The sequence below is a fragment of the Pleuronectes platessa genome, chromosome 2 (assembly GCF_947347685.1).
Source record: "Pleuronectes platessa chromosome 2, fPlePla1.1, whole genome shotgun sequence".
NCBI classification, from domain to species: domain Eukaryota; kingdom Metazoa; phylum Chordata; class Actinopteri; order Pleuronectiformes; family Pleuronectidae; genus Pleuronectes; species Pleuronectes platessa.
In genome coordinates this window covers 23645322-23671689 of record NC_070627.1, presented here as the reverse complement: position 1 = coordinate 23671689, position 26368 = coordinate 23645322, and the positions used below count along the sequence as shown (strand labels likewise).

Sequence of the window (26368 nt, the reverse complement as noted above, 5' to 3'; positions counted from 1 at the left end):
CACATGACATTTTTCTGAATTTCACTGTATTGTTAAAGATCATAGGCAAGAAAAGAACAATAAGCTGGACGGTCGTAAAAAAGATTTCACTGTGTAGCATTCATTTCAAAAGTAATGGAACGTGATTATTTGTAATGCAAATATTTCTACTTAACTATTCTGGGATGTGAATACAAATGTGATTCAAGTTTAGAATCATAAAAACATTTTGAATCAGCCCTAATTAGGTATAGTTGTGTGTGATAATCATTGGCTTCTGTCATGACTCACTGTCAGTGTCATTAAGTAACGTAATGGTTTTGGTAAGTGCGCCACAAAGCAAAGTTCTCTAGAATTGGTTCCTAACTGCATCCAGGAAAAGCTGTGTTTCGTAATACGGTCTACTCCCTTTTTTTATGGAAACGCATGACTCAGCTTTCAGTGGAAGTCTGAAAAGTCTGTGACCCATGTGGTTCCGTTATCTCAACTTGCACTCCAGAGGAGAGACCAACACAGTCATTCTTTTGTTATACAGTTTCCTTGGATTTCTTGGGTTATCCGCCGTCACATTCACAGATGTATTGCAGTTCCCACATGGTTTCCCTCCCAGTCTATGATTCAATACTAATCCTTGTCTGCAATGTTTTTGTTCACGTGTTCGTCTTTTTTGCCCCTTTGCCCTAATGTGTTTGGGTTGTCCATCGCATTCTGGTGAACACAATGTCTCAAGCACGCCTTAAGGGAATTTCTTCAAATTTTGTAAAAATGTTCACCAAAACTCCCAGATTAACTGATTTAGATTGGAGTGGTCAAAGTTCAACGTCTTGGTGGCCTCCCCAAAACATGTTTTTTGGCCTCTTGAATTTGATATGTCGAGTCTGCCTTTAGGGAGTTTCTTCTTAGTTTGATCAGTTGTGTCTTGGACTTTAAGTGATAAGATTTCAGTGGCCAAAGGTCACCATGATTATTTATACTGAAACTGAATTGTAGTAATTCTAGTTGTTCTCATGTATTTGATGCCTCCTTACCCGGGACAGCTACTGACTGGAGGCATTATGTTCTCTGGTTGTCCGTCCGTCCCATTCTTGACCCGGTGAATGTGGTATATCAGGACTGAAGAATTTCATTACATCTGGTACCATTCACTTGGACTCACTGATTAACTGATTCGATTTGGTGGTTTGGCGTCTTGAACTTGATTTCTATAGACTGCTTGAGGGTATTTCTTTTGAACAGTTGCCACTTGGACTCAAAGATAAAGTAATTACATTGCATTGGTCAAAGATACACTGACCTTATATGAATCTGGAAAAAAAAACATGTAGAGATATGTACATGGAAACTGCATTGGTTGGTGGAGGCATACAACCTCAGTGCTAATTCTTGTTTTCCCTCTTTTGTACTGCTCGCTGATCATCCCACACAGTACTGTCATCTCTACCAGACTGAATGATGCAACTTCACTTCTCACTTTTTATATTTTAACACTAATCATCAGCAGACATGACAGGAAGTGAATAGAGAACTGGGACGTGCTGCCGCATCATGTATATATGGTTTGATTTGATTTCACACTTTATGTGGAGCCGGATACATTACCTTATGTTTCAATTCACAAATCAGTCACACAGATATTATGGTTTTGGCAACTGCCGGAATTTGTTTTATGATGGAATGATTCATTTGTATGCATGGACATAATAGATCAATTATATACTGTCCATGCTGACTAAGCTGACTTATTAATTCAGAAGAGTAATTCTGTTAAATAGTAGCTGTTAACAAATAAAGGTTCTATAATGTAGTATCGCTCAATTTTTCCAGCTGTTGTTTCAATTGATATAAGTAAATCTCTTCTGTAATTAAAGCACAGAACAAAAAACAGAGACAAAGATTCATGGAATTTTCTTGTTGAACCGAACTCTCTCTCTCTTCGTGGAGACAACATTGTGAGTTCACGACTCAATGAATTAAAAAAATTCCCAAACACTTGATGATTCAAGTATTATACTGGTGCTATTTTAATGTTTTGGTCATTGTTATCAGTCTGTCTTTGTTCCTTATTCCTTATCACTCTGATAACAATATACAGTACCACTTCCTGCAGGTGTCAGAGGGTGTAGAAACAGTCTTTGTAATTTAATTATCTTACTTTAATCCCTTTAAAAAAGGACTGCTTACAGGATAATGTTTATTTTTTGTAAAAATTCAAAGTTTTGGGTTGTTATTAATAATATTAATACTAATAATAATCCTAACCATCTGTCACCATCTGCTCTGTAGGACATAGTGTCAGCGCTGGAGGATCGTCTGAGGCCTCTGGTCCAAGCTGAGCTCTCGGTGCTCGTGGACGTCCTCCATCGTCCAGAGCTCCTCTTCCCTGAAAACACAGACACCCGCAAGAAATGTGAGAGCGGAGGATTCATATCAAAGTGAGTGGGAACGTCCACCCAACAAGGACTTCTGAACAGTAAAAATTAAGATTGTACATAGTTAGAGTTAGAATTTAATGGGACGGCCTGAGAGGCTGATGAACTCCAGTGTTCAACCTAGTTTTCTTCTGTATTATAGCACAGTTATCATATTGTAAATCAAGTGCAGTTAGTCCCTTCACAGAATTTAACCCTTTGCTACAGGAGCTCACATCTACAGAGAACACACATAATCACATCTATAAAGTTGGTGTTATCTTACTCCTGGTTAAACACTGTACCTGCATTTCTTCATCCACCGTAATGTGTAGGTGTAGTTTTCAAAATTCTCAGAATATTGTTATTTTCATTTACATGCAAAACACTTGGACCCACTACCAACCCCCTATCACACTGCTGTTTTAGGTCAAAGATCTTATCATTGAGGAAATCAGGAAAAAAACGTTTGTTGGGATTATATTAAGTATGTTAAGTAGTGGGAATTTAGGAAGTTTCTATGTTTTCATGTTTCTTCCTCTCCTCCTGACCAGACTGATCAAACACACCAAGCAGTTGCTGGAGGAGAACGAGGAGCGTCTGTGCATCAAAGTGCTGCAGACGCTGCGGGAGATGATGACAACAGACCGGGGCTACGGGGAGAAGGTATGTTCTGTGTGCTCTGTGTGTTTGACATTTCGGATCATCCGCTTGTAGCCATGCCCGAGTTCCGCCCACACGAGATGAACCACTCACATCTCAGGATACAGTGTTGCTGTTGTCCCACTTCTCCACACTAACCAGGAGACATGAGATCAACAAGCAATAACACAGAAGAAGAGGCTCAGCTCTCTTTGATTACCTCTGGAGCCTGAACAGCCAAGAGAACAGGAGTGATCCTCCTTCAGCCGGGGAAGCGTGTGAATTCTCGCCGTGATGTTGAATTTTATGTTTGGACAAACACAATTCTTACAAAGAACTGATTCCCTCATGCTTTCTCCCACAATCACTTAATACTTCCACAGTAAGTCTATTAACAACATGCAAGCTCCAGCTACTTGACACAGCATTCATTGGCTATTAATGGATGCAATAGACATTAATGTAGTGATCTCTCATCAATTGTTTACTATGTTTTATGCATGTTTTCCAATAAAAGGCTTAATCACGAAAAACAGTAAGGTTTCATAGGAAGAAAATAAGCCATCAACAAACTATACATACTGAAAAATTGATGGTGATAATATAATGAGAAAAGGTGCAGAGCTACAGACAAAGACAGCCAAGAAGAAGTCTTGAATATGGATGTTAATTGTTTTTGTTGTGACCATTTAGCAGCTCTACACTTTCTGAATCCATATCGTATGTGTGTGTTTCCATGGACTCACCACATTTATCTTTATGATATTAGACGTAGAGTCCATACTGAGGTTTGCAGTAGTGTTGTTTTTATTCCATTTTCTAACCTAAAGTTATAATCATGATAAAGGTCTCCACCCTCATGTACATTTATGTTCTATTGTGTAAAAACATTGAACCACTGATCAAGTGAAAGTTCACTTGCAGTCGAAAATGTCATCTTACATAAAGTTCGGGTGAAAAGAACACCTCCCCAAATAAAGTATGGTCAGTCACTAAGTTTCACGGACACCAATATTCTGACTATTCGCCTTACTCCGAGTGAAACTTTTAATTCATCGATTATGATGTTATTCTATTGCTGATAGAATAATATTCCTGTAAAAGTGTTAAAGAGTTTAGTTTGATATTGACATCCAGCTGTTGGTAAGTGCCATACATTTCAATGTCGCAAAATGCTGCAAAAACTCCAATGTAATGTTATTATGGTCAGAACACACATCCTCATTTTAGTTTTGTTTATCCTGAGCAATACCTTATTTGAGATGGGGTTATTACAAAATGCTGTTGTATGTCAACAGCATTTTGTCAATGCTGAAGAGATGAAGATTGGAGGATGTTTTTACCTTCACTGAAATGCTCTGAGCTTCGTTATTCTGTCCTTCCACTCTTCCACTCCACGTGTGTGAATGTGTGTGTGTGTGTGTGTGTGTTCTGACGTGCTTCACGTGCACACTTGTGAGCGAGCTTGAACTCACTAATCTGCCTCTACTAACTCTGTGCCCCCTATACTTCTTCTCTTGCAGCTGATTGCCTTTGATGATGAGATGGATGTGGCTGAGGTCGATCATTTTACTTACTGTTGTGACTTGTCTGCCACTAACAGCATAGATGTGCTTGTGCTGCCAGTGTAGACTCTGTAGCATCAGGCCCGCAGCTCAGTCCGTCCCTCCCTGTTGTCCTCCTGTCATTAGATCTCCATCTTAAACTGTTGCTTAGAGCTAGCATGTCATGCTGTAAGCTTCTCTGTCGTGACCGTATATAGTTGTGTACGTATAAGGAAGAAATTGTTTTTAGAAAAACGTCACTGCATACAGCACTGTATTATTTATGCATTTAACCATTTTAACTGAATTTAAGTTTTTTATTATTACACATTTTCAGCAGCTTTATTTGGAGGTGGTTACAGACCAGTGGTACAATTGGCCTCTAACAGCACATTTATACAGCTAATATTGCTCATCACAAATCCTGTGGGACATTTGGTCACTGAAGTTCCATGAGGCAGAGATTTTACTTTGTTATTCTTATTTAAACCATCCGTCCCTCCATCATTCTGTCTCTCCATCCATCCATCCATTCAGGTATTTTGTTTATTCTGTAGCAACCATTTGAAATCCTTTTTAAAGTTCACACTCCTTTTTCATCAGGGAGATTTGTTCCTGTTTAGTCACACCACTTGATTTATCATAATTGACGTACAGATCTGAAATACGGGACAAAACACTTGTGAGGCACTGAATATGGAGCTGCTGTACAATGGGTGACCAGAAAAGGAACATATCTGTCAACCATAATGCAAACCAAAATCATTTAAATGGTTGCTTTCCTTTTTCTATAGATACAGTCATGTTTGGCATTAGTTTGCGGTATTGTTACTTTAAATTGTATTATTTTTCTAACATCTTTCGTGCCAGTAAATGAGCGTAAAATATAAAACCCCACCTGCAAAAACTGATTTTTCAGATTTAGGTTTTTTAATATTTAAAAAAAGTATTAAATAGTTCAATCAGTGTTATTTAAATCTGTTTTCAAAATTTTCAACGTAATACGACAAATGAATATTTGTCGCTTCAAGTCGCTATCCAAAAAATAAACTTAATTTATGATAACCATTATAATAATAATAACCTATCCCCAGAAAAAAATAACAAGGACATAATCCCAGTTCTCCCAGCCGTAGCTATGTTACTACCAGTTGTACCATTATGCTTAGTTAACATAATTACTTTCTTAACATGGTCATTTGGTTCTTATTTCGTGTTACACTGCATTACAACTTAGAGCTGTTTGTCTATTATTCTGGTCAGTCTAACTCCGCACAGCCTCCTTATGATGGATGACAGCATCAGAACCTATTCCATGACCTCACAGCAGCAGGTGTAAGTGGGTGTGTGTTTATATATATATATATATAGCTGCATGATAACATAGAGGGCCGGGCCGTGTGCGGTCATGACCTTTGGCCTTAAGGAAGTGAATGAAACTGGTTCTTCATTTCTATTTATGGTGGTGAGGAGACGTTTCAGGGTTGAGAGGATGGGTGTGACCTCTAGGGCGGCATGACTGACATGTCACTGACTAATAGGAGTTTATAATCCCTCTTGTCATGAAGTTCATTCTTGACCGTTAAGCTTTTATATACAGTCTGTGCCATAGCTTGGAAAATAAGTTTCAAATCAAGGTCCACTGTCTAGATTTTTGGGTCTTTAAAGCACTATGGATTTAAAAATTAAAGCCCCTACAGACACTGGACGCCAACAGAATCCTCGTACAGCAAATTCCAATAGAAAAGCAGATTTTAGTATTTAAAGCTGACATTCTTTTAAACTCAGTATACTGATGAAAACTGAAAGTCCACACTGTCAGAGCAGGAGAACGTGCAGCTGCAGATGAATATCTTTGGGCCCGGTCAAACATAATGGAATGAAACTCTGCCTCTAGTTGAGCTCCAGCCGGTGCAAGCAAGGAGGTGAATAAAACATTTGCCTCCTATGGTGAAGCAAATCACAGCATGGTTTCGGATGAAGTTCAACTTGAACTTTGACTCGTGATATAAGCTCCATATTCATTTGTGGGTGACTGTGCCCTTCAGAGAGAAAATAGCGGGCGGTTGACTAGTCATTTCATCAAAGTTGGTGCGAGTGCAAAAGTGAATTATGATGTTAGTTAGTGAAATGAAGAAATTGCTGTGAAGGGTCTTTCCAGAGTTGTCAGGAAGCAACATGCTCTCAGGTTCTTTGTCCTTCCCTCCCTCCTTGTGCTTGCCGCCTGCTACTGAAGCAATGGAAATCCCCGGTTTCCAATAAAATACCGAGCTGCTCTTCTCAGAGATCAGTGCTTAGTCTCATCGACTCCTCTAGAATGTGCGTGCACGTTTGTGTGTATATGTGTCATTCAGATGGGAGCATAAACCTCAAATTCCCCTCAGCAGCTGAGCAGCAGCAAGATAAACTTCCATGAAGGCCGTTACGTAAGCCCTGCTGCTCTCTGACCGACCACAACACCCACCCGAAGGTCTGGAGGACTGGGCGCAGCTGTCACTTTCACCGCTCTCTTGACAGACCCTCGCCATACTTCGACTTGTAGCGTGCCAGCTCTGTGGGCTGGATGCTGTGTATCCAGAGCGAGCGTGAAAAGAGCTGGAGTGAATGCTCGCCCATTAGCGGAGGTTATCTCACTCTGCCAGAAATAGAAACGTGATTTGTGAAAAAAAAAAAGAGCCAGGGAGAAAAGGAGACATGTCCAGCCTGCCACCCTCGTCGTCAGGCCTGATTATATCACCGCCGCCGCTCGTGTTTGTGTTTCCTTCACGTGCACGTCTTTGTTTGACAGACAGTACGGGAGGTTATGAGGGGTCAGATGGAGATGAGGTCTTTCTCTGGTGATGTAATACAGTTTGCTGAGGAGGGGGCTGAGTGTGTAACCCGTACATGGAGCGTTATATAAGGGAGTGTTTCTATGCAGGCAGAGCGCGGTGGTCTGTCGATCTGAGGGAGGGAGGGAGTGAGTGAACGTGGTTTCCAGTCTCTCCTGATCAATTAATGCTTGTTTTGCTTCTCACACTCTTTTTCTGCTCAAGCCTTTTTCTCCCCACCCCAACCCCTTTACTTTCACTTTCTCAGCCATGTCTTTTCTGCTCTCCACCTCTGCCCGTGTGCAGCTTCCCCCGCTGCCACTCCTACCACTAACCCCTGCCAAGCTACCTCAGATAAACTCCACTTCATCTTTGTTTATCCTCCTGGCTCTCAGCCCGGGTAGTCGGGACGAGCCGGCCCGTGCTGTACATCTTCTCCCTCAACAGGGGGTGCTGCTGATGCAACATGCCGCCTCTGTCCCAATTTCTTTAACTTAACGCTGCACGATTCTTGGGCTCCCGCCAGCTCTTAGACAGCAGTTACATAAGAGCCAACAATTTTCTTTCTTCCTTTCTTTTTTTCCTTCTCTGTTTTTCCTGGAATTTTAAACTCTCCACTGATGTGTGACCTTCAGTGGTAATTGGCAAATAAAAGTGCAGCAGAGACGTCTTCCAGGAGACGCTGGCATTGGCGCAGCTCGTTCTAGGCAACAGCGGGTAGACGGGGTGGAGGGTGGGGGTTTTAACTTTGGGCAGTGTGTGTGTGTGTGCAGACACATGTTGATTGTTTGTGGTTTGACCCTGTTAAAGGGCAAAGGGCCAGTTTTATATTGTCCGCAGACGTGCGACACAAACCCGTCACTTTCCGCTGCAGACTTGTTTTCTTACATTATGAGCAGTCACTTCACTTTACGACTTCCCATGAGGTGAGGTAAAGCAGAGCTCACTGTTTTGGGGGATTTTGGATTAAGGCTCTGTGTTGTGTTATTCTAAACAGAGGAGCGGTTTCACTTCTGGCAGCCCTTCGTCTGTCGAGGAGTGAGCAGATTCACAGAGATCAACCGTCTCTTTCTTTATCCACAAACACCCTGAATCTCATTATGCTTCTTTTTTTAACATTGCCTCCGCGGACAGATGATTACAAGGTCAAGTCGTTCAACTGATGCGTGTTTGTTTTTGCACATGACCAAATTAGGTCATGTTTGGTAAATAACGGTTTCCAAACTGGATTAAGAGACATTCGAAATAGACGGTGATTGTTTTTCTGTGGAAATCAGAGTGTTGACGCAAAGAGGTTTGCTGTAGGGAAATTCCGATTAGTCAGCATAAAGCAGCATGACTGGATCACAGGGGGAGACATTCGCCAGTGAGTTGTGTGTTAGTTGTTTAGTTCCTATCAGTCGCTGCTCGCCCTGCAGGGAGATTGTACGTCCATGTGCGAGCATATCTTTTTCTTTTACTTTTTATTAGTGTGGTAAATAAGTTGTTTGGTCTGTTCCCTGTGTCATTCAAATTTGACTTTATTCTGTGTCTTTGTTTACATTTTAATTTAATGAATATTGAGGGACTTGATTGCCAATATGCATTTTTTAATTTATTCTATTTCATTTATGTAATCATCTATTTTATATCAAATCTTTTATTTTTATCGCCTTTATCTCAAGTTGCCTTGCTCTGCAGTTGGCACAAATGAACAGCCAGAAGCCACTTAGAAAACCTCTAAGTTAAATGTTAATACTTTTATTTGTTCTGTTGAAAACCTGTTTAGTTAGTTCCAGTAGTTGAAGAAATGAAAATGAGCAGTTTTATGATCCGTCGCTACTCTGTCTGTACAAGCAGTCATTTACTGCTCAGATATAGGAAAGGTGATATTAATTCATCAGATAATTTATTCATTAATTACATTTTTACCATGAACACCATTTTCATGAGACACTTTTCTAGCAGCAAAATTTAAACTATCTATATTTCATTGTGTGGTATCGCATGTAAAAAAAATCAGCTGGATAAAATTAAAATCCCCATGTGGCCTTTTATTAACCCCATGACTGTGAGGATTGATACTCGGATGTGAATGCATATATGTGCTTTCATTGGCTCTTACCATTCTTGCAATATATGCAGTATCATGCAGGGGTTATAGGCAGCAACATGTTGCAGCAGCATGAAAAAGGGAAGCTCACAACACTGAACACACCACAGCGTAGCATCGTAGCCACTGTTAGGAAAATGAAGACAATGCTTATTTAGATTTTTGTTGTACACAGCTTCTGCTTTCATGCTGCAATAAGTCACTGCTGCATTAGACTGGTCCATGAGACATGTCGTAACCAAATGCTCTTCAACATTCTGTACTGTAAGTTATCCATCATCACAGAACAACATGTTTATGTCCTCTGTCTTTCTGCCTCCGGCTCTTTAAGTCTCACGTATTTATGATGTACAGTATTGCATGTGACTTAGCGAGCACATGCACACCTATCAGCCAGTGAACGGTGTTATTAACGCTATGGCTCATTGGGATGTGTGTGAAAACAGTGCTGTCCAAAAGTCTGAGACCACTTCCTATGTTCAATACTTCGATACTGCATTTGGAAACATGAAGTCAGAGCTGCTAGAGAGGGTGCTGCCCTTCGGAGGCGATGTGCAACATGACTAATTCTGCATCTTCTAACTGACTAACATCAGCCTTTTATTTCCAATCAGCTGGCACCTCCGCCCGAGCCCGAAGTCCCTGCCGAGGTGTGTTTCAGAGCCACATCTCACCTGCTGCACAGTAATCTGGGTCACTGCTGATCAGCACCATCCCTCATATTTACAAGCTGTCCCGTTGCACTTGTTCTTAGGGTTAAACATTGATTAGTCTAAGTGGATAAGGGTCACAACCCATTCCTTTTGTATTCCCCCCATTTCAGAAGCCCCTCGTCTCCCACGTGTTCACTCATCCACTCCTCCCTCTCTCCTTCCTGCCTTCCATTCATCTGTCCTTCCACCGCTTAGTTTTTTGAGCCAATCTCGGCCAAATTTCCTTCCAGTGTGGTGTGACGGGGGGGTTATGTCGTGGCTGAAGTATTTTTCCATGCCAGATTGGTGCTTACTGTGTGTGTGTGTGTGTGTGTGTGTGTGTGTGTGTGTGTGTGTGTGTGTGTGTGTGTGTGTGTGTGTGTGTGTGTGTGTGTGTGTGTGTGTGTGTGTGTGTGTGTGTGTGTGTGTGTGTGTGTGTGTGTGTGTGTGTGTGTGTGTGTGTGTCTCACGACTTCATTATGTAACCTGGACATGTAGAGCCTCTTTTTTTCTCCTCATTCCCATGGCTTGTGTTTCTCTCCCTCCGGCAGCAGCTTGTCATTCCCTTATGTAAATAAACGAAGCACTTTTCCCGACCACATGCCAAAGAGTACAGTGTCCGGTGATTTCCCACTGTCCACTGTCGAGAGCGAGCACCTCTCTGTAGATAATAGATGGCAGACAAAAGTTCTCAAGAGTTAACTCTGAAGGCTTATGAGGATTTATTCATAATGAGTATCAGGCCTCCCCTGCACAGAGCCTTGCATGAACCCACGTCTTTCCTCACAGAACCACTCCCCTGTTAACTGCATGCTCTGATTTATATCTGAGTCCTGCATGCTAGTAAAGTTACTAATTTGCACTGTATTAACTCCCTATTTTGTTTTCTAATTTCCTTTCGGCCTTTTTTTGTTGTTTTTTGCTTTTCTGCTAACTCACATCACCTTTAAGGAGCTTGATCCAAACCAGCCTCAGAAGCAACTGGAGGATCAGAGGAGGGTAGGTACCTAGTTTGGTTTGTGGTGATGGTCCAGGCCTTCCTCTTATTGATGGTCAACAACGTATTGACTGTCATGAAGCTGCATCCCCAGCATGGCCCTCACACACTCACTCACATGCTCCCCTACGTCAGTTCTGTGAAACGTAGCATGTGGCAGGGACATCAGCGGTGGCTGGAGACCTTTGGAGACCTTGTGACACATTTGGTCCAGAGGGAGCATCAAGGTCACTGTGAAGCACTGATTTACATCAAACTAACATAGTGTGACACCGGATGTCAGCACATGTTGCGGTGGGAGAGTGCACGGTGCAGCCGCTGAGATCAGGACACAGAGCTCAAATAAGTTTCTCCACAGGGGACATCAAATTATGTTTAGACTTCAAGGCTATGGACATGGCATTCCTGGACTTTAGTTTTTGCCAATTTTTATTTAATCTATTTTGTTATTTTTTATTCCTATTAAAATGTTGTAAAATTGTAGTAATTCTACAGCTTTATTTAATAAAGCAGCTGTTAAGGGACTAAAATAATATGTTAAAACAAAAGGAAAACTCTCAAGGGAAGTAAAGTGTAATTGTAAAATACACTTTACAGCAAGTTTTTCGAAACGGGCGTCTTTTTTTAACCATCCTGATATTGTTCACTCTCTGATGTGAGATTTGAAGCTGCTGCTTTAGCACAGCTCACTGACTTTTGGTTCCGTTTCTGTGACATGGTTAAGCTGTAACTAAGACTTCATCTCCTAACGTCCATGTCTGACTCTCAGGGAGAAGCTCTGCGGCAGATACTGGTGAATCGATACTATGGGAATGTCAAGCCTGGCCAGAGGAGAGATAGCCTCACAACCTTCAGCCACGGTCCGCTCGCCTCCGGAGCACAGGGAAAATCCCCTACAGGTGTGTGTGTGTGTGTGTTGTATTACAGTACAGTATCTGTGTTGTGTGTATGGTGCACTCATAAAGATAAGATTTGATGATTTCAACATCAATTGCTGTGTGGGAAACTGGGTCAGCGCGGCATCGAGTGTGACACAAAAACAATAAAATCAAGCATTCATATAGTTAATTTCATAGCTGTCAGCTGATATGTGGCCGCCAGGAACTGATTCAGCCTTTTGAACATTGCTCCGATAACAAGGGGTTGTATTGTAATGTATAAGTAACATATCTAAAATGGTCAAGTCATGTTTTGTTATCTTTCTTCCTCGTATAGGTGAATGGCTGAATGAAATGTTGTTCCTCTCAGGCCAGAGTGCAAAAACAACTGTCCAACATAAAATACAACATAAAAACCACAGTGCAGTGTAAAATGAAATAATGCTATAAAATGGAATAAAACATAAAAGCAGAACAGGTGGCTGGAGTTTTAAGGTGCTGTCTGGACACCTGCTCTGAACTCTAACTTTAATTTGTAAAATTGAAAGAAATTGTGACCATGATAATCTTATGTAAGGTTTTAGTCAGATTGTAAATGTAATCATCAATCTGGATATGGAGTTTTAAACAGTCCAGTATAGAGCACAAATCTTACCAATACAAGGCATATTTTTCTGTATTATTTTATGTTATTCATTACTTAGTTTGAGGGTAGATTGAACATTATTAAAACCATTTACAAGAAGATGTTGATGTACATGAATTCAAAAGATCTGTCCCTTGTTGTGGCTGTATGTTTCTAATTTTTTATTTGTGATTTTCCCCAAAAAATGTGAATACTTTTTTTTCCTCCCACAACTGCACCAAATTGTAAAAGGCTCCTCTGAAGCTCACCCCTCCCTCTACCAGATTTGGCGAAAATTGATTTAATCGTGTTTTTGCCTCATCCTGCCAACAAATAAACAAACAAACAGTGGGTGAAAACATAACCTCCTGGGTGGAGGAAAGTGTTTACAGATGATATGAATGTTCCAATTGTGCTGGAAACGTCTCTGTTTAGTCACACACGCTCCGAGCGAGAGTCATAGTGACACTGAGAATTTCCGTGAATCAGTAAACACCAGATAAACTCTCACGTGGGTCAACATCCCACATCGAGCGCACCACGTTAGTCTACAGTGCGTTAGTGTGCTTATTGTGCACAGGTCCATTACATTCACAGCAACGATTCTACAGAAGTCATTTAGTACAGAGAACTAACTCAAATGGTCTCTGCAGCTGACTGACTCCATCTTTGCTCAGTTGCGGCTGACATTCACAAATTGAAAAGATGATTGGAAGCTGACATATATTCATTACAGCGAGTTGCTGTGCGTCTCTCATCACAGATATGACTCATCGTTCATCTCCAATGCTTCAGAGGAGGGAGAAATAAAAAGAGATCTTATTCACAGCCATGGCCTTGTAGTCCTTTTAAGCCCTTGGACCTTGGCTGTGCTCCTGAGCTCACTGGCGCTCTCCTCAGCATAACGTAGGCCGTGTTGTTGCCAGGCGACCAGGGAGCCAAGCTCTGTCTAGAATGGGATGTGTTGTTGATTCAGTGGCACGTCCAGTCAGAGATGGCTCTGATGGGTGCTGTCATTTCATCACTGCGTCCCCGGCTGGATGTGGAAGCAGCATCACTTAGATAAAGACAAATCTAATATTTAACTATTATAATTTCTTGCAGTCATTGAATGGGAAAATAATGTACCTGTGGTTTCCATGCATCACAAATATCCCATGGTCTCCTCATTAACACCGTTTATATATTGGTGCAACATAAATGGTGCAATTAACTGCACCAATGTGAGTTGCATTCGGGGGTTTAACTGTCGTTGGGTTTGATCCTTGAACCAAGTTGCCCAAATGTTCTAACTTTTCAGTTATGTAATCAATATAAAAATTTAAAAAATACTTTCTGACCTATGTTTCATTTTGCACGCTGCCTGAAATCGGAATAAATGAGTATGAAAGTGGTTGATGATTCTTTTTATATCTCTGTCCGTAGTCGTCAGCCCCGGGGTCGGAGGTGGTGGGGACCTGAGCTTGGCGGAGGTGCAGTGCCATCTGGACAAAGAGGGGGCGTCTGATCTCGTCATTGACCTAATCATGAACGCCACCAGTGACCGGATCTTCCAAGAGAGCATACTGTTAGCCATCGCACTGCTGGAGGGTGGAAACACCGTCATCCAGGTAAGTTGAGGAGACTGGGTTCAAGCGTTACCACTGCAGATGGGTCTACTGAAGATATATCATCTGAGAGCCACAATCAGAATCCAACAAAGAGATGTTATCTCACAGGTTCAAAGCTGAGGTGTCAAAGAATTTAACCACAGCCCCGGAGCTCCACACCTGTCACCAGGACAAATACAGGTGGCCGAGGAGGATTTTAGTGTTGTGTGACTTGTAAGTGTCTTGCAAGTGAGATTTCACAGCGTGGTGAAGAAAACATGCCGACACGTTTGAACTTTCGGACATTTTGAGCTGCTGTTGAAAAAGTGAGTTTGAGGCATAGATAGAGAGGACAAAAGGAAGTCAGCGAGGAAGAGGAACAGCAGTCTGCTGGGAGACGTCCAGGCTGTGCAGCCAAGTACGTCATCGCCCCCCCACCGCCAGGCTGCCAGGGGTTGCTACAGCAACGCTAACTCTTTGCAAACCTCACAGCGAGCGTTTAGAGAGCTGACAGAACTCCTGCTTTATTTCATCTTTGCAGGGTGCTGGGTGTGTGTGTGCATGCATGCACGTGAATGCATATGTGGTCCAATTATTACTCATTGTTTGGGGATCAAAATTTGTTCACGCAACCAAATTATGGGGACCTGTCTTCCTCATTGGGACATAAAGCAAGTTCATATAACTTAAATCGTTATTAAGTCAAATTGTGTGTGCGTGCATGCATGACTCTGTGACTAAATGTGCGAGTGCGCGCTGCTTGTACAGACTGTCTTAGAGTGCATTCTGGTTTGCGGTTTGTGTATACGTGCTCCTGTATGTCGCCTTGGATCAACAGGCTTGTTGCATAATAGCTTGGTATTTGCATAGTGTCGTTACCTGACGAGGCCTGACTTCCCACAGTGCACACAATGGCACTCACATGACTCCTGTTACATAAGCTGCTGCCGGGGTAAATGACGCCCTGTGCCCTGGGCCTCCTTACATTCCAACTGGACTCTTAACTGGGTCATGTTTTGCTGCTGAAAGGAGGGCAATAAAAGAAACAGCCCCTCGAAGGCCTCAGGAGAGATTGACAGATTTCCGCCCCTCACCGCTGCCACCTGAGGAAACGCTGCCCCCCCAGCAGCCTCCCTCAGGACAGAGCCAATCATCTGACTTGTTGAGTGTTGTTTCATGTGCTAATTGACCTTGTCAAGGTCAGGGCATGACGAAGACGCTCCATGTCCCCTGAGGAAAGTCGCCTGGGGCATGAATATGGCACGGGGTGTGGATCTTTTCTGATTCTTATGTGAGCCCCAGGCCACTGCAGTTGTTTCCAATTCTCTCCCTTTGTCTTGTTTGAGTCACCGTTTTATTTAAAATACCATAGAGTGGTTTTAATCAGAGTAATTAGTCACAGTTATTGTTAGAAACTTGCACTAGAGTTTTTGCGAGACATGCATAGAATTTCTATGTTTGCAGTCGACTGTAACAACGTGTTTTTCCTTTGCCTCCAAGGGAGAACTTGATAAGCAGTTGATGGCCTAAATGATATTTGTCTCAGAGCTGAAGTTAGGTGTTTTTCTCTTCCTTTGGCATGATACGGGAGACAAGTGAGCCTTGTTGGAGGGTTGTGTCGGGTCCAGAGAGAATTTGCAACATATCAGCAGATGCATCACATTTCCCTGTCTTACATAACGATGGGTCGCCTGCCCCCCCTTTTCAGGACAGAAGGGTTCTTGTTGTCTAAATGGAAAGCAGGACAAAAAAACATGCCCACGGATTTCTCCAAGCAGCCTATGTGTTTGTTTTTCTCGGTAATCTGAGGTCGTAGCCTAGCCAACAACATTTCCGGGAGAAAGAAAAGTACGAGAGATGGAGAGCTGCCGGGGCCCAGAGCTCGACTTGATGTGGCAGAGGTGGGGGGCGGGGTGAGCGTGTTGGTGAATACAAAGAGTTGTGGGTCAGAACCAAGCGTTCCCCTGCCTTTTGCCTCGCATGATACACAATGAACTGCGTGCTTCCTTAGCGACAGTTGCCTGTTGGGCAAAATAATTGCAGACTACGTCATGAGATCGAACATCAGGTGAAGAACTTCAAAGACTCTTGAATTGAGTTGAAGGATTCAGGCATTTATTATTCAATTTCTCCTTAAAAATTCAATTAATGTATTTGTTGGCTTGTCTGACCACATCCTTTACAGCAGCTCACTTTCCTTTGGCTCTAACAGCAAACTGCAGCTCTAGATTCTGTCCACTTTTACTTGACATGAATTACACGTGTTTGTCCATTAACTGTAAAATAAAAAATCAATTTAAGTCAGGGCTGGAAAGTTGTCTCTGAAACACTCAATCTTATATGTTGAAATCCACGTCCCAATAGCCAATAAATAAAGTTATCTAGAAAAACAATAGAACAAAAGTCAGTGTATGTTGCCCTCACAGGACTGTAATAAACATAACCAATTTATTTGGACTGAATGAAATAATTGGCTGACGAACCTGTCTGTCATCCTGCCAGCCTGCACGTCTGACCAAAGGCGGTTCAGCAAATTAAAAGGAGCAATGAAATTCTGCTACTTAAATCCCTCCAAAAATATAAAGATTAAATACCATCAGATGCACATACGAATTTAAGGAGCCCTAGGACTCTGTAAAAAGGCTACACAGGTTCTTTTATAATCAGGGGTGAGCAGAGGTAAAACAACAACTGAAAGTATATTTAGGTTGCCCCTTTTCCATTGGTCAAAAAACCCATTAACACCCACTCACATCAGATTTAGTCTGCAATAGGAATGGAGATAATCAGGATTTACTCTTGAGTCAAATTAGGTGAGAGAGCGCCTCAATATTCAGACATTAGAGATGACACACAGAGGAAAAAAACTGGGATCCAAACTTCTCTGCTGGAAATTAGAAAAGGAGTCAACTGCCATTCTGGATCTGATTTGCCCGGATTTTATCAATCTGCATATACCAGTTGAATATCGTCAAAAAGAGTTTTACCCCAAGGGCTGAAAAGTTTTCACAGTTGCCAAAAGAGCTCCTACCAAGGTTGCCTAGAATTGCGTTATGCATGTTTTTTTATTTAGTTGAGCAAAGTTTTACAACAGAACAAGTTGAGTGGCACGTATGCTCCCATGCTCCAGGTTGTTATGCAGACACATATCACTCATACTGTATCATAACATGAAACTGCAGCCGTGCATGCTCTGCACACCCCATCAGCACATGCACACACACACACACACACACACACACACTACAGGATATACATAGAGGCTGGGAAGATTATTCCCAAAACAGCTCTCCGAGAGAGATAGTGTAAGAGTGTAGGTGTCCTCCTCCTTCCCGTCTGCCATCCATCTACTCACGCGACCTTCGTGAACTCGGATCCTCAACTGTCACAGGAGCGAACAGGTGCCACCACTCTTACTCAATAGGCTTGTTGTGGCACGCCGCAAACCCTCAGCCCCTTCAGAGCATAATTCCCCCCCCCCCCCCCCCCCCACACACACACACACACCCCTCCCCCCACGTGCCCGTCGCCACTTGGTTCAAGTTCACTTTACAACTACCTCTTGGAAAGCTTTAAAAAGCTTCTGCAGAGTGAGTTTCCAGGCATCTGCGTCAACAACATGCCAGTTATTCCTGTAACCACAGAGTGGGCAGGGGGATTCTCCTCTTAAATCCCACTTTATTCTTTATGCTATATATATATACTATATATAGAGTTTTTCATTTACATTGTGTTCAATGTTAAAGTAAGTACATTTGTTTTAGACTTTGCATGACGTGTTGTCTGTACAGAATCTCGGGCATTCAACTTTTATCTCGACCTATCGGCAACCTTGTCATAGCTTCAAAGTGCACATCTCCTTGGTTACAGGCCGGGCGGGGGTAGAGTACACAAGAGGGATGGCTTTGTCACTCATCAAGGTGTCGGGCTGGAAAGGCGGGAGACGGATAAATAAGAAAGAGAGCTGTTGGTATAAACAGGCCTTACATAACTGGCCCGTGTTGATGCCAGGGTGGCAGCTGACGGAGGAAGGGAGAGAGGAAATTAGAAGGGCTTGGCAATCAGAAGGGAGCACCCCCCCCCCCCCCCCCCCTGTCGTGCAGCCATTTGGAATCCGTAAAATAACGGGTCGACCTAAACGCGCCGTGCCGAACATGACTGACGGCGGCAGGATCAGTGGAGCTCCCAGGAGGCTTAGTGCAGCTCGGTTGTGGGACACGTAGAGGGATAAGCTGCCTGGGGGGGGAAAGCTGAGGATGACCACTTACTTTGTGGAATGACTCAGCAGTCAGTGGTGGAGAAGTAGGGGTTACGACCCAGGTACATAATGTCCAGCAGTGAGACCTGAGCTCGTTTCCTTATGCAAGATGGTGCATCTTTACTCAGGTTCATCAGATGTTGCGTGATTTTTCTCATCAGCTCTGCTAGGAAGTGGGATTACACACACAACACAAGAGCAGCAATGGGGATAAAGTACCTGTGCTCTTATACTCACTATTGGACAAGTATCTATCACGGAGGTCATGTTGTCTTCTGTTTGTTTATAAGCAGGATTGGACAAAAACTACTCAACTACTTGCATAACATTTTGCATGACCCAAGGAAGAACGTGATACATGTCAGAGTAGATCTGGATCAGGGGCTGTTTAGGAAAAAAAATTACTTAAAATTGCGAGATCGGGTGTTTTTCAACATTTTTATAGAATTCTCCGAGGTTAAATCATGGATCAGCCATAGGCATAGACGGATATGAAAGAGTGAATGAAATTTTATACAGATCCAAATAAAGAATGGATCTAGTCAATTTAAATGTGGTTTCATAGGGGTATTGTTTGACCCAGGTGGAGGTATATGCCTTACTGAGTGACAGTGTTTAATTCAGGCCTGGGATCCATGAGTAAATTACCTCTAAACCATGATGTGATGTTTCATGAGTCGGCCAAAAGAAAGTTTATTGCATTTATTCTTTATAGAGCTGATTATCATTTACATTATTTTGGCAGTTTTACTTATGAACTACCTGTGATTCTGCACTAACCTTTTTAGTTCCAACTCGTAAAGAAAGGATTTTCAAAACACAAGGAGCAATGCGATATCTCTGTCTTAATGAAATATGGTTAACAATTAAGGAAACTGTGATTTAAAGGAATAGTTCACAGAAAACTTCACTTCAGGGATAAACAGCGTTGCAGCGAAATCCAATACAATTTAATTAAATTTGATTGTCGGGTCTTGCGGACACTTGGAGGAATAGTGGTGAGTAGATAATGTGTGAATTTTCATTTTTGGGTGAACTACCCCATTAAGTTTTCCGTATACGACAAACAAGTATACTAAATGATTCCCATTGCATGAGTGTGTCTCTAAGGCCAAAGTCATGAGGTCTGTTTTTATATGGTAACCTTGTAAAGCTGCTGTCCTGGAGCTGTCGGCTCGCTCACTTGCATAAGTCCGCCTCCTAATCAGATCACTAACGGTCCTCATCACGTCAACAACACGGCGGCTGGAAAAACAAGCGAGAACAAACTGTTGACTAAAAAAGCGGCAAAACAACCCGGACTGTTAAAGCATTAAGTGTTCTGCATCCCTCAGGACTTGAGTCGGGTGACTCTTTTTCTCTGACTGTCTTTCACTGTTTACGTATTATGTGCAGATAATAAAGTCACTGCTGTGCCGTGCATCGGAGCTGCAGGTCCTGTCAATGTTTACACGTTATATTCTCGTCTTTTCAGAAACTTAACAGAGTTGAGCTGAACCTGGCTCCAGTCTGATGTAACAGTCTTTCAAAACAGCCCCAGAATCAAAAAAGAATGTTAGTGATAACTCCTGCTTGCATTGATGTGCGCCCCCCCACCCCGCCTTTTTTTTTAGACCCTCCCTCCTGCCCTTCACACCACACATTCAATCCGTGCCGCTCTGGCACCGACGACAAGGACAGGGTTTTCCTCTCTCCCTCTCCCTTTCCCTCTTTCCACCACTCGCTTTCCGCAGGCTGATGTAACAGTGTTCGAGCCAAGACGCCGTGTGCCCTCACTGTAACCACTCAGCTGATTACAGGTCTTATGTAAGGAGGGATTGTCGAAGGGAAAAATGGGACAGAGTGTATGAGCCTTCTGGAGAAAAACAAGCTCTGTGCACAAGAGTGCTCTTTGTATATGCAGAATTATTTCCGCCCTTACCTCCTCTTCACAAACCTGTTGCTCACGCCGTCGTAAACTGCTGACGTAGGCAGAAACGTGACGACAAGAAATGTTTAAATTTTTTGTGAGCATGTTTCTACAGCTGTTTCCTGCAGGTGTAACTGTCTCATGTCGGCATGCCTTTTGCTTCTAAACACAGCAGATGCATGTACATCAGTACAAAGCAGGGACTGCAGCATCACTGCTCTGCAGGAATTTGAGTTTGGCTACATGTACAAATCCAATTATTGTCTTTTGCTGTTGCCTGTGAGTTTGTATGAGCTCACACCCTGTGTAGTCCTCGGGTGCCATGAGCCTTGTTGTGCCCTTGGGGTGTGTGTGTGGGTGGGGGGGGTGGTGTGAGAGCAGATGGTGTGAAATCAGGTGAACACGAAGAGGCCTCAGCATGTTTTCCTGCCAATGTGGGGAGCATTATGTAACAGCGGCTCATCAAACATCTGACTCTGTGTTTGCACGCTGCAGAAACTGAGGCAACGGGACACTAAAAAGAAGTTACTGAATAACAAATATTCTGACATTGATCACCTTGTTCTCTGATTGAGGTGATTTTTGAAAGAGAAACATCACTGGTGAAATGTTGGTGCATTTGCAGTGGATAAGTTGAAAGTCAACCATCGCTGACATTGTTATTAAAATTTAAAAATTTAAAAAACGTTGTTATTTTATATACATATATATATATGAGTGTGTTCGTGTACATATTTTTATATATATATATATAGTATGAGACAAGAATATAACAGAGCTTGTACTGCTGCATTAATTACACACATTGTCCTCTCTCATATTCTTCTTCCAGCGGTCATTCTTCCATCGTCTGACAGGAGACAACAAGTCAGAGAAATTCTTTAAGGTGTTTTATGAGCGCATGAAACTGGCGCAGCAGGAAATCAAAGCCACCGTATCGGTAAACACCAGTGACCTCGGCAGCAAGAAAAAGGACGAGGAGCCGCCTGACAAAGACGTGCCAACACGCAAGAAAGGTCAGGGGTCTGGATTTCGGGTTGCCAACATAAGAGTAATATGAGTGTGGTCATGGTCTTAAGAGAATCACATCTTAAACTAGTGAGAATGAGAATAATTCCCTTTGGGTTGACTTCTTTGCACTAAAGGCCTTTAGTGTTTGAGTTTACTCTTTCATTTTCTCTATTGATTTGAAGTAATTCATTACAGCAAGAAGTCAAACTCTTCCTGAACAAAAATTATTTTCCCCTGAAAAAACTCCCTTTGCGTCTCAATGATTATAATGATAGGTGCATGAACATGTGACTTCTTCACAATGAGGACTCATTGTGATGTTTTACTCACTCTCCTCTACCTGTGGTCAGTCAAAGATGTAGCGGTGGTGGCCGTGGTGACCGAGGAGGTGAAGGAGCAGCTGGTGGAGGCGTCCGCCGTCACCAAGAAGGCCTTCACGACCTACCGCCGCGAGGCCGAAGCCGAGGAGCACCAGGCTGCTGCCGAAGGCACGCCCGTCCCGACCGTCGACAAGGGCCAGGAAGAGGGCGAGATGAGCGTCATCATCACCATCATGCAACCCATCCTGCGCCTCATGCAGCTGCTTTGCGAAAACCACAACAGAGAGCTGCAGGTCAGCCACTGCTGCAGGTTGTCAGGCCCCCCCCCCCCCCCCCCCATTGTCCCATGACACGCTAACATTTCCTGACCCGCAATCTGATTTTCAATCACCATACTCGTTTATACAGAAACGAAACCAAGCCGAAAATAGTCACCTTTTGCATAACCTCCTGAGGCAGCTGTTTCCATATCTAAGCCTTTCTTGGTCTGGTTTCAGTATGAGGAGTGTGAGTTGTGTGTGTTTGGTAATGGAGAGCTCCTGCAGGCCCAGACAGAAAGACTTCCTCCTCACACTGATTCTGTTTACACCTCAAACCAGGACAGGCCTATGTTTGATATTTGTTGGATTAGTGCTGAATTACTCCAACTTGCCCGAACAAGTGTGGGTGATACATTGATTTACTGCCATTCACGCAGCACAGATGATCAATATAATCTTTTTAATCCTTCCAAAGATACCGCTGCAGTAACTGTGTGGCTGCTGCAGAGGTTTGCATGCTTAAACAGAAGACAAGGCACAGTTGATGAATTACATTTTTACATCAGAGAAGGAAAGAACATTTTTGGGGGGATTTCCTGAGTAGAATCTTAAAAGAGAGTTTCTAGTACCAATTGTCTGGGGTGCCTATAGTGAGTCTTCTTTTTATCTCCCTCCATCATCCAGAACTTTCTGCGTAACCAGAACAACAAAAACAACTATAACCTGGTGTGCGAGACGCTGCAGTTCCTGGACTGTATCTGCGGCAGCACGACGGGAGGACTGGGGCTGCTGGGACTTTACATCAACGAGAAGAACGTCGGCCTCATCAACCAGACCGTGGAGAGCTTGACCGAGTACTGCCAAGGTCCCTGTCATGAGAACCAGGTGATACACGTCCGCACAGAACCCATTTATTGAGGCTCATAATCCTAAAGTCTTGTTTATTCTTATTCCTCATCTACCAACTGATTCCCCAAATGTCTGTCTGTTTGTTTGTATGTGGAACGTATATCTTGCAAATGGTTTATCTTGTTGGCTTCACACTTGGCATTTATTTAGTAAAATACCAGAGACACAACAGTGACCTGATACGGTAAATACTAATAAAAAACTGTGTCGTGGCAGCAGCAGTAATGCAATCACTTCCTCTTTGGCAATTTGTCTTCAAAGTAAGAGCACAGCATTGGTTTTATTGCCAAAATGCTTTATATTAAGCAGAATTACAGAGATTTTATTTTGAAAAGTTGTGAAAGTGGGTCTGAAGGTGACTTTAACGACCTCTGAAACAGCAGACGTCAGTTGAGTCAATTGATTCAAACTTATAAACGTTAATCAAGTTTTATTTTATGAAAAAAAATGCTAATATCTTTACTGCAGATAAACCAGTCAGGATGAGCACAACGTTTTCTAACTCTGCACCATTGACTGTTTATAAAAGCTCTGCACACAACATCCAGCACACAAACAATAAAAAGTGACAGTATATTGTTGAACTGTTTGAGGAGCACTCACTGATGACAAGGAATAATTCAGGAGCTGATGCTTTAACACAGGACAAGAGTCCATTCCAAACAGGCAGGTTTAGAACAGGCACTGACAAAGTCAATGTAACTTTTTCAATTGTCAATTTCCCTTTTACAAACTGGCCTCAGTTTACGTCAGAGTGACCTTTTCATTCTAACAGTCATACTTCACGGCGGTTTTGTTTGGGTGGATCTGTAATTAGTCCTGTGCGTTCACTCTCTTCATGCCCAGCCCCCCCCCCCCCCCCCCCCCCCGCTGCTGCTGCGATGACGCTACCCAGCCGCTTTTCTTTCCACAGCAGTGTTAACTCCAGGCTGCTGTGGGCAGCGTGCCTGTGTTTGTTCTCTGGCATGGAGCCGCTCTGCTCGTTCTGCTCACATGATGGTGGCATCCTCTGCCGCTGTGGGGGTCATTCGATGGCAAGTGTGACTGCCGTGACTAAATAAGTAACTGGATAAAATTTGAAGTGACAGCTCCTGGGGGGAAGGGGGGATTGCCAGAGCAACAAAGCTCTCTGTTCATATCCATTGAGTGCTGGTATTGTTTCTGCTAGTGTTTTATTTGTGTGGTATCAAGCATCTTGATCAAATTGTATCAACACGCTGGCTCTGAACCATTTGGCTGCCACAGGCCATGGATTCGTTTTGGGGCGTGGCACATGTTTTGGCAAAATAAACAGGAATCTGTGAGCACAAAGCCAATACTCATGAAATCAGACCAAGAATAATCAAATGTGACCCACCTCATCAGCACATGACCGGGTTGAGGTTGCTAAAAATTTGAGGCACCATGAAGGGAACAAATGCCAGTGAATTAAAAATTCTATTGGTTGGCCAGATACAGTTCAAATCTGACTTTTTCTCCCGGACAGAGGTTTGAATTCTGCCTGATCCACGATGCTGTAAATCCCATCTCAGAAAGTAACAAATATCCCAAGCTTCTTAATACTCAGCTTATCAGTGTAGTTTATTGTTCAAATGTTTTCAGTATTGTTTTGATGACTGTAACGATATCAAATACATAAAGAAGTCAACAATTTACCCCTTCACCAAAGAGGTTATGTTTCCATCCCTGTCTGTTTGTTGGTTTGTTTGTGAGCGTGGGGCAGTACATGATACAGCACATGTACTGCAATTACGAGTTATGCTTTATACACGTATGAGGAATAAATAAAGAGGTGGTATGGATATAAACATGTTTTATATACATTCACACAAATACCTGAAACCACAGATACATGCATGATCCTTGTTTGTGACTATACTCCATTGCACACACACACAGATAACCATGCACATGAAAGTGAGAACAGCTGCATGCATACTACCCTCAGCTCAAGAGTCTCCTGAATCCCAGTGATCAGGGAATCAGTTCTCTATCAGTTGTTATTAAGGGGGCACTTGGCTCTTGGGGGAGGTCATCCAGAGTCTGTGGCTCAGGAGGTGGAGCAGGTCGGCTGCTGGTGTGAGTGAGTGTGTGATGTGTGATGTGTGACAGATGCACTGTATGAATGTGTTAAAGATAATGTCATCATTTAGAAATCTGTATAAACAGTGAGTAAACCATGAGAAATTAACTTTGAGATGAAACATATTTATATTTCATACTGCTGTGTTTTCACATCAGAAAACATTGTTACAGAAAACCACTTTCATTTAATACTGTCATTTCATTGGTTCGTCAGAACTGCATCGCCACTCATGAGTGCAACGGCATCGACATCATCATCGCTCTCATCCTCAACGACATCAACCCCCTCGGCAAGAAGAGGATGGATCTGGTGCTGGAACTCAAAGTGAGTTATTACTGGTTTGATGAGAAGAAACACTTCAAAAGGAGTGTTACACAAGGCATTGATGGATTTATTTGTATTTCTCCTTTGGAAAAACTGGTCTCACGCTAACATCACATCAAATGAGTTTGTTACACAAACACCAGAGATTAAAATCAGTGAGCGTTTTAAACATAAAAACCTGACCTAAACTCAGAAGTGTAATGATTGAGATCCCAGTCCCAGCTCCAGGCTGAATTGAAGACACACATTTCTTTAGAGATTCTCTTTTATAACAAATCAGTGAGTCTAGAGAATCTTGAAACAATTGGGGCTAAAAATACATTTTTGACGCATTGTAAAGTGTAATTATATGATTGATCCTTGTGTTCTGTGTGGAAAACTGAACATCAGTTCTCTATTATCTTTCTGTAGAATAATGCTTCCAAGCTGCTTCTTGCAATCATGGAGAGTCGCCATGACAGCGAGAACGCCGAGAGGATCCTGTACAACATGAGGCCTAAAGAGCTGGTGCGCATGACCGAATTCAAATCAAGACATGGTTCGGAAGTGAATGTTACGTGACAGTCTTCTGTCTGGTTGCAGGTGGATGTGATAAAAAAGGCCTACATGCAGGGAGAGATCGAGGTGGAGGAGCCACAGGAGGGCGAGGATGGCGAGGAGGAGCACTCGGCGTCCCCACGGAACGTCGGCCATAATATCTACATCTTGGCACATCAAGTAAGCCGCCGACAGCAGAGGCCGTCACACTTTGGAGCAAACACTGTAGCACATGCATATGGTATATAATAACATGTGACATAACCGGTGGGAGTTCAATGGCTTCACTGTTTCTGCACGTCGATGTCGTTTCCTGGGGCTGCTATAGACATGTGATACTCACTGTTCTGCGCCTGTCGCCACTTTTTCAGCCCTCGGGCGGCGCATGTCCTCACGCCATGATTAAGGTTAACAACAACAACAGTTATAGTTATGCATCAACCAATGTCAGTCCACACCCTGCATCCTGGTGGTGGAATGGAAAGGAGGAATTAATGG

The 26368-nt window shown here is 42.8% G+C and overlaps 1 protein-coding gene across 4 annotated transcripts in view; it reads left to right on the top strand.

The window, feature by feature from the left end:
* The window catches only part of itpr1b (inositol 1,4,5-trisphosphate receptor, type 1b), an 89566-nt gene that overhangs the window by 39293 nt on the left and 23905 nt on the right, over window positions 1-26368 (top strand). For 3 of the 4 annotated variants that reach the window (XM_053440409.1, XM_053440416.1, XM_053440400.1), the window contains 10 exons: window positions 2263-2411; window positions 2942-3053; window positions 11934-12063; window positions 14093-14277; window positions 21256-21439; window positions 21785-22047; window positions 22699-22899; window positions 25223-25333; window positions 25745-25840; window positions 25916-26050. In XM_053440409.1, coding sequence (XP_053296384.1) covers window positions 2263-2411; window positions 2942-3053; window positions 11934-12063; window positions 14093-14277; window positions 21256-21439; window positions 21785-22047; window positions 22699-22899; window positions 25223-25333; window positions 25745-25840; window positions 25916-26050 — 1566 coding nt within the window. Of the gene's footprint in view, window positions 1-2262; window positions 2412-2941; window positions 3054-4552; window positions 4589-10089; window positions 10126-11118; window positions 11167-11933; window positions 12064-14092; window positions 14278-21255; window positions 21440-21784; window positions 22048-22698; window positions 22900-25222; window positions 25334-25744; window positions 25841-25915; window positions 26051-26368 lie in introns of all 4 variants that reach the window. The other variant, XM_053440425.1, reaches the window with a different exon arrangement.